A 14,006-nucleotide genomic window follows, 5' to 3' on the forward strand; every position below is an offset into this window, starting at 1 on the left:
GATCCATGTGCGCTCTGACATTTGTCACATATTGGGGAAAGATCTGGATATAATTTAGAAAGTTTTACTTTAGACAGATGGACACGGTGCACTACCTTGAACTGAATTAGAGAGTGACGTGCACACATAGAAGATCCATGAACTTGTCTCAGAATAGACTCCCAGACAGGGTCTGAGAAGTCTAAACCCAAGTCTTGCTCCCAGGCTGCCCGGATTGTGACTAAAGGTGGAGAGTTCAGGCCTGATATTAAATTATATAACCTTGAAACAGACCCTTTTGAAACTGGATCAAGAGAGAGAAATGCATCAAGAGGATTCACAGGTGGTAAAGATGGGAAATTTGGTACCTGATGCTGCACATAATGCCTCACCTGGAGAAACCTAAAAAAATGTGTAGTAGGCAGGCCAAACTGCTTTGACAACTGCCCAAAAGAGGCAAATGTGTTCTCTAAAAACAGGTCCTGAAAACAATGTAGTCCTAATTCATGCCAGTTTTGAAAAGTCTTATCTTGCATTGATGGTGCAAAGAAGTGATTAAATGCTATGGGGCTTAAAATAGAAGATTTCTGAAAGCCAAACGTCCTCCTGAACTGAACCCACACCCTAAGAGAATGATTCACCACTGGGTTATTGGTAGGCTTACAACCAATCCCAGGAAGGGCAGCACCCAAAAAACCTGACAGAGAGGTCTGCTTGCAGGCACTCTTTTCCATGGAGACCCAGGATGGACAGTCAGACTTAAGATGGAAACGCCACCAGTATAACATACATCGTATGTTAGCTGCCCAATAGTAGTACTTGAAATTGGGTAGGGCCATGCCACCCTGGTCCTTTGGCCTTTGGAGAAAAGCCTTACGCAGCCTAGGTTTTTTGCCATTCCAAATAAATGATGAAATTATAGAATCTAAAGATTTGAAAAAAGATAGAGGGATAAAGATTGGTATGCATTGGAACAAATACAGATACTTAGGAAGAACATTCATCTTAATTGAGTTGATACGGCCAACTACAGTCATATTAAGAGGTGACCATTTTGAAAGGTCTTGTTTAGTTTGCTCTAACAATTTGGCAAAATTAGCTTTAAAGAGATGGTTAAAGGAGTGTGTAACAGATATCCCAAGGTATGTAAAACTACTCTGAGCAATCTTAAAAGGTATATTTAAGTGTAGCTGTGATGCCTCATGGTTAATAGGAATAAGTTCGCTCTTGTGCAAGTTCAGTTTATATCCAGAGAACTGGCTAAATTTATTAAGCAAGGACAGAACAGCTGGTAACGACACATCTGGATTGGAAATATAAAGCAAAAGGTCATCAGCGTACAGCGACACCTTGTGTTCAGTATCTCCCCGCATCACACCTGAGATCTGACTTGATTCCCGCATAGCAATCGCAAGTGGCTCAATGGCCAGGACAAAAAGCAATGGACTCAGAGGACAGCCCTGTCGGGTTCCACGGTGAAGATTAAATGGATTGGAGTATTGACTATTGGTTAAGACTGATGCAGAAGGGGAACTGTATAGCAGCCTTATCCAAGATATGAAAACTCTGCCAAAACCAAACTTTTCTAGAACAGCAAATAAGTAGTCCCACTCCACCCTATCAAATGCCTTTTCTGCATCCATAGAAACAACGCACTCTGAGACTGATTTAGAAGGAGTATACAGAATATTAAAAAGACGACGGATATTAAAGAATGAGTGTCGGTTTTTAACAAACCCGGTCTGATCAGGAGATATAACAGCAGGGAGGACATCCTCAAGTCTTCTAGCCAGTACCTTTGCTAAAATTTTCACATCTGCGTTTAGCAATGAAATAGGCCTATATGAGGCACAGTCTAATGGGTCCTTCCCACTTTTAGCCAACAATGAAATGCAAGCCTGATTCATAGTTGGTGGAAGCGTCCCCTTTTCAAGAGATTCTGTGAGAACCAAGGTTAGGTGACTAGAAAGCTGCATAGAAAATTTCTTGTAAAACTCTACAGGGAACCCATCTGGACCTGGGGATTTTCCAGACTGCATTGAAAATATGGCTGCCATGACTTCTTCCTGTGTAATAGGTTCCTCAAGACGTGTCTTATAGTCTGAGGATATAGTAGGAACATTCAATCCATCAAGGAAATCATCCATTTCATTTTTGTTCAATGAAGAATCAGAAGTATATAAATTACAATAAAAGTCTCTAAATTTAGAATTGATCTCATTAGGGTCACAGGTTATTCCTCCATCATCAAGCCGCAAGCCACTGATAACCTGTTTAGCTCTAGCCCCACGTAGCTGGCCAGCCAGCAGTTTTCCTGTCTTCTCCCCATGTTCATAAAAGTTACTTCTATTCCTCTGCAAAAGGTGTACAGTTTCTTGGGTTGAAAGCAGATCGAATTCAGTTTTCAGTTTTAAACGTTCCCTATACAGTTCAGGGGCAGGACTGATTGCATATTGCCCATCCAAGTCTTTGATCTGCTCCATGAGGCGTGTTTGCTGTTCTGACCTGATTTTGTTCCTGATGGCAGTGAAAGAAATGATCTGTCCTCTGAGATAGGCCTTAAGGGCCTCCCATACGGTTGCATCTGAAACTTCAGGGGATTTATTAATGCTCAGAAACATGCTGACCTGTTCTGAAATGAATTCAACAAAATCATCACTTGCCAAAAGAGTTGAGTTTAATCTCCAGTTTCTCCTAGGGCTGTTTAGATAGGGGAAGGTTAAGTCTAGCGTTAAAGGGGCATGATCAGAAATGACAATACTCTGGTATGCACAAGAGCGAACTTTGGACATTAGGCCATTATCAATAAAGAAATAATCAATCCTAGAATATGAATGATGCACATGCGAAAAATAGGAGTATTCTCTCTTAGTGGGATTCAAAAAGCGCCATGGATCACCTATGCTGTACTCTGAAAGGAAGTTGCGGATATAGGAAGCACATTTACTCCCCGAGCTGGGTCTAACAGAAGAGCGATCCATTACAGGATCTAGCCAGCAATTAAAGTCCCCCCCAATTATGAGAGGGTGTGAGTTCAGACCAGGAAGCAAGGCTAGGAAATGCTGGAAAAATTTGACATCATCTATATTTGGGCCATAGACATTAGCCAAAGTAACAGAGGTGTTGTTAAATAGTTTACCCGAAACAATTATGTACCTACCATTCTTGTCTGCTATAACATGCGAGGGGACAAATGGCACAGATTTATCAATCAGAATAGCTACCCCTCTAGCCTTCACTTGAAAAGAGGAGTGAAAAAGCTGCCCCACCCAACCTTTGTGAATACGCAAATGATCACCATGTCGAAGGTGGGTCTCCTGTAAGAAAGCCACTCCTGTCTTTAAATGTTTCAGATGAGAAAGGACCCGGTTTCTCTTCACTGGATGATTTAAGCCCTTTACATTCCAACTTACAAATCTAAGGTCACAACCCATTAGAATTGATGTAAAAGTTATAAGTGCTGGGGGGTACGGGCTGCACCCACCAGCTGCCAAGTGCTTGGTCACTACTAGTCTGATCAGGAAAGTGGCTATAACACTGAATCACATAAAGCATATTTAAGTCAAGGTCAACTAAACAAATCCCATCCATCCCCAAAAAAGTATCCCTACCCCCCACCCCACCCTTGTCCCCTGTCTGTAACCCTAGGATCCAAACAAAAACCCCTAAAGCTACTGTTGCACACAGCAGCAAGCTACTAAGGACATTCCTTTGTCCACCTAAAACCATTCCGATTGTTACCATTCAAGCCTCTATTCCCACACAGATAACAGTTAAATTCTGAAAACCTTTAAAACACTAAATTTATCTCTATATTTCAGTCTGAGTATTGAACCTGGGAAGAACTTCCCCATGTAATGGCATGTAACACATTTAAACTGACCATCAACTGATTGTAAAATTAGAGTTCTGCCCATAATGGGATATAATATATAATCAGGTAAGAATACAAAATATGATATGATATATGATACAATACAATATAGAATAGGCATAAAGGAAATAATAATAAAAAGGATAATTAATTCCCCCATGAGAAAACGTCAACCATAGAAAACATACGTTTCTTTCGCCACAAGGGGGCAATAACGGAACATTGTATCTCTGCAACGATAGTACCTAATACTAAAACAGAAGCTGCTAACGTTAACATCGTTGCCCTGCTAATTCTGTCCATATTATAGCATTTCGGATTGATCATACAGCAAAACTATATCCCTGGAACAATGTTATAACTACGTAACTACAAAATCTCCATGTCACAGAATGTTAGCGCATGGAAGGAGTGAGCAGTGCAATGCTAGCCGACAGTCGAACAGTTAACCTACAATTTGGTGTTGTCATGAACATTAGCTAGCTGCGCTACTACGTTAGCAAAGCATGTAGGCTATGCCCACTGTGGTGAAATAATTTGAAAAGGACAGAAATCACATTTAATCTAGCCATTAGAAATGACTAGCCTATATGACATGTACGTTTCAAACCCTGATATCAGATGCACATTCTATTAAACTATCTGGAGCAAGGGTTACATTTAGGAGGGAGAAATGCGCTCCATATACTGCTTAGCCTCCGCCACTGATTTCAACCATTGCTTCTCACCGTTTGGCAGCGCAATACGGAGACGTGCCGGATACAGGAGAGAGGGTTTAAGTCCTCGGTTGTAAAGAGCAGACATGACCTCGCGGTACTCAGCCCGTTGAGCCAGCACTTCACCTGGATAGTCCTCGTAGATACGGATCTGGTGCCCTCTGTATTCAAGTTTCCCTCGTTTGCGTGCCTCTCGGATTATTCGGTCCTTGGTTTGGAACTTATGAAGCCGAATCAGCACCGGACGTGGTCTCTCCCCCTCCTTGGGTTTGGGTGCTAGAGTGCGATGAGCCCTGTCGACCTCAGGAGGAGATGGCAGCATCTGTTGTCCAAAGACCTCGGTGAGAAAGGTAGGAAAGAACTCCGATGGCCGAGGCCCCTCAACCGACTCAGGCAGACCCACGACACGAATATTTTGCCTCCTGCTACGCCCTTCCAGGTCGATTAGCTTAGCGCGTAGATGGTCATTGCTAGTCTGTAAAGCCGAACACCGATCCTCTAGGCTTGTGGCTCGTTGAGCCATGTCCTCAGCCGCTGTTTCGAGTGATGTTATGCGCTGTTCTTGGCTATCCAGTGTAGATTGTAGCAGGTTCAATTTAGATTCCAAAACCTGAAAAGACGATTTAAACTCTGCAGACAACTTAGTTGTGTGTTGATTCAGCAGGGCCGCCATGCTGTCCATGTTCAAGTTAGCTGTACCCTCATCCTTTTTGGAGCTCTTTCCAGCTTTGGTCGCCATGCTATGACTTTGTTATAAATGCAAAATTGAAACTAAAAGATCCGATACTAAAACTGAAATTATGTAGTGTAAAGAAGTAGGTTTAACGGTTAAAACGTGAACAAGTTAGTGGGAGGCTGTGGTTCCTGCGTCTATTCCATAAGCCCGCCAACCGGAAGTCTCAATGCAAAATCATTTTAAGCTCACTTGTATTTTCTGTTTAATTATTTACCCTGAGAGTGGACAATGGGTGGAGCATCCATTAATGCACAGTGACTTGCAGTATTGAACAACCATGGAAGTCATCACCATTTTCACAAATTACAATGACAATCACATATTTTTCCAATCAGTATTTTTATTTGGGTTGGATTTGGTGTGAGCAGTACCCCAAAGTGTTACATTTTCACATATTTGGAGAATTTGCTGACCAATTACTCTAAAATGACTTACACATCATGGAGAGGAGACACATATTTATCTTGTAACTCATCAGTAAGACATTGAATACTGAATAACTCAAATGACGTTTGACAGGTCCATTCTCAAAGATCACATCTCCAAGTCCAGGGCTGTATCAGACAACGGTGGGGGAAGTCGTTCTCCAGATTACCACTGGGGATATCACTAAAGAGAACTCTGATGTCATAGTTAATTCCTCCAATGATACTTTTACACTGAACTCAGGTAGGTATATTTTAGTATTTACTTTTCAAAATAATATATGACAAGATTTATTTGAAATGTTTAATGGATAATATCAGCTAGTCTGTCCTCATAGAACTGAACCAGGTATAAACATATGATTGAATTATTTACCACTCCCAATTCCAGGTGTCTCAAAAGCCATTCTTGATGCTGCTGGTCCAACGGTGATGCTAGAATGCCAGCAGCAGGGTGTGTATACTCCCCCCCCCCCCCCTCCCTAGTGGAGAATGTCACACTGTACCTTGTCCTTATAAATAATAATACATTTTCAGTTTTGACATTGGAAAAATGTCAAATTAATCTGTGGCATATGTGAATTTGACAGGAGCTCAGCCAGGCAGAGCAATGATCATGACCCAGCCTGGCAATCTTAGGTGTAAGAAGATTCTTCATCTGCATGGGCAGACCAAGCCCCAGTTGATCCAAAAGGTTGTTGGTGATGCAATCTCATTATCCATTCAGAACAACATGAGGTCCATCTCCTTTCCTGCTCTTGGCACAGGTACAGTACGTGGTGGCTAATTGGTGCCTTCCTGTGGCTGGGTGTAAAACTCTGTGTAAATCTTCGGCTTCAGGCCTGATGTTCCAGACTTGTGTATTGTTGAAGGCTATGTTAACACCCTTTGACATTTGCCACAGCATGCCATTTTATTCCACTTGCTGTCACTCAGAGCTGAGAGAGACTTCCAAATGGCCGGTGTTAAGTTTCTTGGTTCTGAATGTAACTCTTTTTAGAAATCGCCTACAGGTACTAGTGTTAACAGTGACATAATTATGTATGCTACTTTAATCTTTTCCCCTTTTTCATTTTACACACACATATCATTTTCATGAGAGTAGCGAATCTTCTGTTTCTCCTGCTCCCGCAAACGCACCTCGTTCATCCCTCATCCACACTGAGGTTTTCAAACCTGTCCCTCTTTTGCGTCGTGACCCGTGGGTCCCTTGGGACAAATTCAGGAGTGCAGACCTCTAGCTGGGAGTAATTCAGGAAAGAGGAAAAAACAGGATGTTAACTTTTGTGATCACAGTCTATATTGTCGCTTAAAGTGTCTTGTTTGTTTGTTTGTTTGTTTGTTTTGTTTGTGCATTTCCGGTATAGGCCAAGGCAATGTGGCTCCTGGACTGGTGGCAGACGCCATGCTGGACGCAGTGGTAGATGTGGTGGGGCAGAAACCTGCGACTTCCCTACAGCTGATTCGCATCGTCATCTTCCAGGCCCCGATGCTGGCAGAGTTTCACAAGAGCATGCAGAAAAAAGAGGGTTCCAACAAGCCAGTGACGGAGGGCATGGGTGCTAAGATTTTGTGTATGTTGTCTTTGTATACTGTATGGTTTTTTTGTATGTTTCACAAGCATTCATTGTGATAACGGCTGTATAAGTTGATACTGGTATGTTGTCACACAGAACAAACATCCAGTGCATTTATTATTGAGCTTATGATTGTCATACACCTAATGTTACATTATGATATGTCTTAGATTTGTTTAAGATGCAACATTATCTACTTTAAACTACATTTAAAAAGCCATAACCATTCTACCTGTGTTACAATCCCAATTCACCCTGAAAGCCATAAAACTTTACCTTCTGTTCCTACAGCAAGCCTTAAATCATTCTTCACTGGACCTAAGGTCAAAGATGCCAAATCCCAGAGAAGTGAAGATTTTGCCTTTGAGTGCAAAGTGTTGGTCCCAGCCTTTTTCCACATCTGTGGGGAGTCACAAGCCAACATTGACGATGTCAAGAAATGGATCGAAGAGCTGATCTCCCAAGAATCGTTCACAGACACCATCACAGACGAAACACTTCTAAATCTGCCAGACAGTGACATGAAAATCATCCAAGACCTTCAGGAGAAGTATGACGTGAAGATGACCATGACCACCAACTCACAGCAGGCCATGTTGGGTACAGACGATGCCACCCTGACCTTTGAGGGCCTCAGCAGAGACGTAGCGACCTCCTCCAGAGAGGTGCAGAAGATCCTGAGCAAGGTCCGGGAGAGGGAGAGTCTGGAGAGGCAGATGGAACTCACCAGTAACCTGGTGGAGTGGCAGTACCAGCATCAAGGACAATACCATGCCTTCGATCCCCAGAACAACTTACGTCTTGAGCAAGGCAAAAATAGGAAGCAAAGACATGTGGACGTCACTATTCAGGGCCAAAAGTATACGGCCTCTCTACCTGATGGGCCTGCTGTGGACATCCGTGGGAACCAGGTCAAACTGAAGCGAGTAGATAAATTAGAAGGTAAAGCTTCCTTTGAACAAATTTATATAAATGGTCATGCTGACAAAAGAAAACAGATAGAAACCAGCTTAGGCTGGTGTTTTTGCTAGTTTTTTTTCCAGTTCTTGCTGGTCTTTGATGCTGTGCATTCAAATTCGGCAAACATTGGTGAATGTTTATGAATGTTCTTTCTATGAATATGTTTTTTCTAAACAGTTCAATATGAATGATTTGGTGTTAACATTCCATTGTAATGGTAACTGCATTGTTGCCTTTGTCAAGCCCACGTCCAGCTTTACTTCAGGGTATGTTCGCTGAGAACTAGATTCTCAGACTGTCTGCAAACGTTCAGCAAAAGCTAAATTTTTACAAGAAATCTGTTTGCAAATGTTTGCCTATGTTTGCGAATTTGAACGCACCTCTCGTGTAGCTAGTTAGGCCACCAGGTGGACATGCTGGGGTGACCATCTGAGGAAGCTGGAAGCTGAGAAATGCACCCCTGTTTGTTATGCTTTTTCGGTTATTCAGGCAACAGAGTCACTATTAATGGAGCTCAACCAAAAATGTTCTACACACAGAAATACAAAATGTGAAATTATGTGGTAGAAAGATCTGGAGATGGGCACAGTATCATTCTCCTCCGTGTGTTTTTCTTTCCTATCATCAAGGTGACACCAGCGTTCCTGATAACTGGGATGACATGCCGCCCAACTCGCAGTGCCAGGTGTTTCCCCTGCAAAATAACAACCAGGAATATGTCACTGTTCAGAATCTTTTCCTTCAGTCTTGTCGTAATGCCATTCTGAAGGTATGTTTTTACTACTGATACTAGATATTGTACTTCAGCGGTTTAGTGAATATACACATACAGTAATGGTTGAAAGTGTTGGCACACATGCTAAAGTTGGCTAAATACAGGAAAATAAAATCATCTTTTGGAAATGGATCTTAATGCCTTAAGTAAAAGAAAGAAATATCCACGCTTTAAGGACACCAATTTTCTTTGTGAATGATTAATGTATCATAAATCAATAAATGTTCTTCCATAAAATACTGAGGTCCTTAGAATTTACACTATGTTAAAGGGATAGTTCGGATTTTAAGACACGAAGTTGTATGGGTTCCCTGTCAGCAACGTAGTGCATCAGCACTGACTTACCCCCGACAGCGTCCTGTGAGCCGAGATCCAGCCGGTTTTAGATCGTTTTTGATGCTGAAGAAAGTAGTCCGGCAAGTTTCTGGGGTCACGAAAGTAAAGTGTTTTTGTTCTCAAAATCATATGCGTTCAACAGAGTGATATATTTGCACCACAAAAACGTTGTCCAGGAAAAATTCAAACCTCGTTATCACTTACTTATTTTTCGCGATTCCTATCACTGCGCGCTACTGACAGCTGGACAACGTTTTTGTGGTGCAAATATATCACTCTGTTGAACGCATATGGTTTTGAGAAGAAAAACACTTTACTTTCGTGACCCCAGAAACTTGCTGAAGAAAATAGTCCGGCATCAAAATCGATCAAAAACCGGCTGGATCTCGGCTCACAGGACGCTGTCGGGGGTAAGTCAGTGCTGATGCACTATGTTGCTGACAGGGAACCCATACAACTTCGTGTCTTAAAATCCGAACTATCCCTTTAACCCTTATGTTAAATTCCCATTGAGGCAAGCAGATTTTATTTTTAAAAGTCACTTGTTTCATGGATCCGGGATACTATGCATCCTGATGAAGTTCCTTTGGCCTTTGGAATCAAAATAGTCCCACATCATCACATACCTTTCACCATACCTAGAGATTGGCATGGTGTTTTTTTTTCAGTTAGCCTATTAGCCTGTTTGATGCTCATTGAGCTCAATCAAACCAGCTAATAGGCTAGCTGAACAAAAAAAACACGATGCCAATCTCTAGGTATGGTGAAGGGTATGTGATGATGTGGGACTATTTTAATGAAATAAGTGGCCTTCAAAAATAAACATCTGCCTGCCTCTGGCAGTATTGGCACCCCTATGTTAAATTCCCCACAATCAGCCAATATGACCCCTGTTTTTTTATTGAAGAACATTTATTTATTTATGATATATTATTAATTCAGAAAGAAATAATAAAGAAATACATTCCTGTTTTAAGTCAACTTTAGCATGGGTGGCAACACTTTCAACCATTACAATGTTTTGTTGTCAGAACACATTGAAATGTTTGTGTGTGGTATATTTCAATTAAATGTTTGTGTCTCATTAAAACATTTTTCATTTGATTTTAATTTTATTTCATTTTTTTGTTTGTTTTGTTTTTTTGCTTTTCAGATTGAGAGAGTCCAAAACCCATACCTGTGGAAAAACTACGAGATCAAAAAGCAAGCCATGGAAGTTAAAAATGGCCACAAGAACAATGAGAGGCAGCTGTTTCATGGAACCAGCCAGCCAACCATAAACCACATCAACCAAAATGGGTTTAATCGCAGCTATGCTGGCAAAAATGGTAAACACATCGATCGGTTCTCTTACAAAAGCAATTGCTAAAGAGTCAGCAGGATGTTTATGTGATTGGACTGAGAAACTGTGGATGTTCTTGTAAGAACATTATTGATGATGATGATTTAAGACGTTTACTTCTCCACTAGAGTTATAAGTTTGTACCATCTTCTGTTGCAGCTGCTGCGTACGGCAACGGCACCTACTTTGCAGTCAATGCCAGATATTCTGCGGCCAACACCTACTCAGTGCCAGATGCTCGGGGACAAAAGTACATGTACCTGTGTCGAGTCCTCACCGGCGACTTCACAAGGGGACAAGGGGGAATGGTTGTCCCCCCCGCTAAAAACAACACCACTGCCGACCTCTATGATACTGTAACTGATAATCCTGGTGCACCAACCATGTTTGTCGTCTTTAATGACATTCAGGCTTATCCTGAGTATTTGATCACCTTTAAATGAGGTACCAAAGGGACACATTTGTATCCAAGATTTCACCTGTTCATTGGTTGTTTATCTTTTTCAGCGTTTTCTCCTGTGTAAAGTGCCTTTGCTGTGGAACACTATTTGAATGTCTTTAGTGAACAAAGCTTATCAGATTTGAAGATAATTAAGAGGTAACTACGTAATAGCTTATAACTGTAAAATGAAGAGATTTCTTTAAGATAGTTTACAGGAACTGTCTGTGGTCAATTTAGTTTCAAGAACGGCTCAATCCAAACTGAGTTTGTTATTTAAAAAAGGATTTCTGCTCCTCCAGCTATTCAGTTGTCATTTTTGCTACTCTGTACCGTCGTCTTCTATACGGGAAACTGCTTGGGATACCAGTTTCCACCAATTAGAATCAAATGCACAAGTAAGCATAAAGAGACCTCTAACAATTGTTCTAACTCTTATCATGGTATGTAAAGTTAATAAATATTGTGTATAGACCAAATAATGTCAGGAGTTGTCATTGAAACGGAACTAACAGGAATATGAGAATGTTTGTGTCAATCATGTGCTTAAGATGTTCTCTGCAGCACTTATCATTTATGATATATAGAATTAGAAAAATACTTTTCAAACAAAAGTTTTGCCTCTTTCAGGGGGGTATTCCACAAAACATCTACTGTATATTCATGTCCATCCAGCTGATGCAAAACTGAGTAGCCTATGGTACCCAGATATAACAAATATTAACTGAAATGAATCTACTGCATTCAAACTAGTGCCTGGGGCAGCAAATGAATACAGTATGTTGGTTTGTGCCATAAAAACAAGGAACATGCTAATATAGAGTTTTCAGTCATTTAAAGTCACCGGTCAGATAAAAGCAGAGTCTAATTATAAGACAATAGAAGGCACAGTATTATCATTTTTTATAGCACAAAAGAACAGGAATACTTTTAATGCTGTGCACTGAACTCACAGTGAACACATTTTTGAGTTGAATTAACTCAGATCAGCTGTATGGGAACAGAAATCTCAAGGTAGATCAACAGATTGGCCGGGTTTCCCAAAATTGTTAAGAAGCTCTTAAGTGCTAAGAACTTCTTAGGAGCGTTGTAAGAATGTTCTAAGAACGCTCCTAAGAAGTTCTTAGGACTTAGGAGCTTCTTAACGATTTTGGGAAACCCGGCCAAGGGCTAAACAGAGTCAATATATTTACTGCAACAAAAACATGCACACACACACACACACACACACACACAGAAGCAAACAACAACAATACTGAGGTTATTAGGTCATTGAATGGTAATGATGATATGCACATGCCCACAATACATATAGCATAGTGCCACCAAATGGATGACAAAATGAATGGCAAATGTATGTCAAATGTACAATATGTCGTGTCAATTTGAATGTACTCCTCCTAGACAGTTGGTCAGATTCATGTGAAATTTGGCACATCACAACATGATGTCAAAATGTCACTGATGTTAAATTGTGAAGTGATTTTTTTATATGTTGTAATATATAATATGATTTTAATACCTCGCCACATAAGCAGGAAATGTGTCAGAAAGTCACAGTGCATTGAATGAATGGTCTGAAACTTCCCAGGTTAATAGATATTATGATAATGATGATATCCAGACACCCAATGGCCCTGACGGCAATGGAACACCTGACGAAGACCATATTGGTCGAAAAGTTGTGTATTAAAATCACTTCGGGAGCAGCAGCAACAGTGTGCGGGTACTTTTTTCTATTCCCCGTCTGGCATAGTACCACCACCTGGCCAAGCAAGACAATGTGCCAGAAATGGTCAATGCCTTAAGGATTGATCTGAAACTTTACAAAACATTGGATATCATGATTGTGATGATATTCACATGTAATTCATATGTAGCACCCTTTACCAATATAGGGCGCTATTCATATGCATAGCATAGTGCCACCTTGTGGCTTATCAGGACATTTTCTATGCTTTGACTGCTTGATCTGAAATTGTGCACAATATTGGATATCATGATGATGATATTCATATGCCCTATTGACAAGCCTGGCATAGCACCACCAATTGGCAAGAGAGGGAATGTGTTTTTTCACAAGCAGATTAATCAGATTAGTCAAATGCCCAAATAGCACACACATCAGATATGTGCATTTGACAAACGCATCACATGTCAGTGCTTTGTTAGATTCTGAAATGCCACAGGTCATGGGCCGCAGGTGTTCAGGCCTGCCTTTGCTGCTTGTGGCTATATTTTTACTGACTATTTCATGATAGAAAATTAAAAAAAAAAAAAACATAGGGAGAAGAAACCCATGCATTCCTCATTTTATTTTGAGAAATTGCTTGTCTGTGCCGCTACGTGTGGGTTGCTTCTCCCTATGTTGTTAAAATGTTCTATCAATTTTGAATTTATTAAGAATGTAATAGTAGTAGTAGTAGTAGTAGTAATAATAATAATAATAATAATAATAATAATAGTAACAACAATAATATACATTATCCTGCTGATATCCTAACCTTGTTCCTCCTCAGTTACTGCATTGCCAGAAATACCTCCTTTTGTATTTCACAGAAGTTGTCAAGGACACAGCAAGCTGACAATAGGTGCCTCTCATTCACCTCCCTCGCTCCTCGGGCCTCGATCCACACTGATCTACATAAAGAATGATGGGGCAGCAACAATGGGATAGTCTATCCCTTCTTCTATCTTTCTTTATGTAGATCAGTGAGGATCGAGGCCCGAGGAGCGAGGGAGGACGACGTACAGTATAAACGCTGAATGCGAGGCACCCAATATTTGGCTGATGAATGTGTGAGTAACTTAATTTGCTCAGACACCTCCAATGTCCTTTAAGGCGCC

General features: G+C 40.9%; 1 protein-coding gene across 2 annotated transcripts in view; it reads left to right on the forward strand.

Moving 5' to 3' along the window:
- parp14rs1 (poly(ADP-ribose) polymerase family member 14-related sequence 1) overlaps positions 1-11,629 on the forward strand; it is a 20,907-nt gene extending 9,278 nt beyond the window's left edge. For both annotated transcript variants that reach the window (XM_062534435.1, XM_062534436.1), the window contains 8 exons: positions 5,825-5,974; positions 6,122-6,184; positions 6,321-6,497; positions 7,098-7,304; positions 7,599-8,249; positions 8,897-9,036; positions 10,532-10,706; positions 10,880-11,629. In XM_062534435.1, the coding sequence (XP_062390419.1) occupies positions 5,825-5,974; positions 6,122-6,184; positions 6,321-6,497; positions 7,098-7,304; positions 7,599-8,249; positions 8,897-9,036; positions 10,532-10,706; positions 10,880-11,163 (1,847 nt within the window). In that variant the 3' untranslated portion in view covers positions 11,164-11,629. The remainder of the gene's footprint in view (positions 1-5,824; positions 5,975-6,121; positions 6,185-6,320; positions 6,498-7,097; positions 7,305-7,598; positions 8,250-8,896; positions 9,037-10,531; positions 10,707-10,879) is intronic.
- Positions 11,630-14,006: the final 2,377 nt, after the last annotated feature.

The sequence above is a fragment of the Sardina pilchardus genome, chromosome 4 (assembly GCF_963854185.1).
Source record: "Sardina pilchardus chromosome 4, fSarPil1.1, whole genome shotgun sequence".
In the NCBI taxonomy this organism is placed as follows: Eukaryota; Metazoa; Chordata; class Actinopteri; order Clupeiformes; family Clupeidae; genus Sardina; species Sardina pilchardus.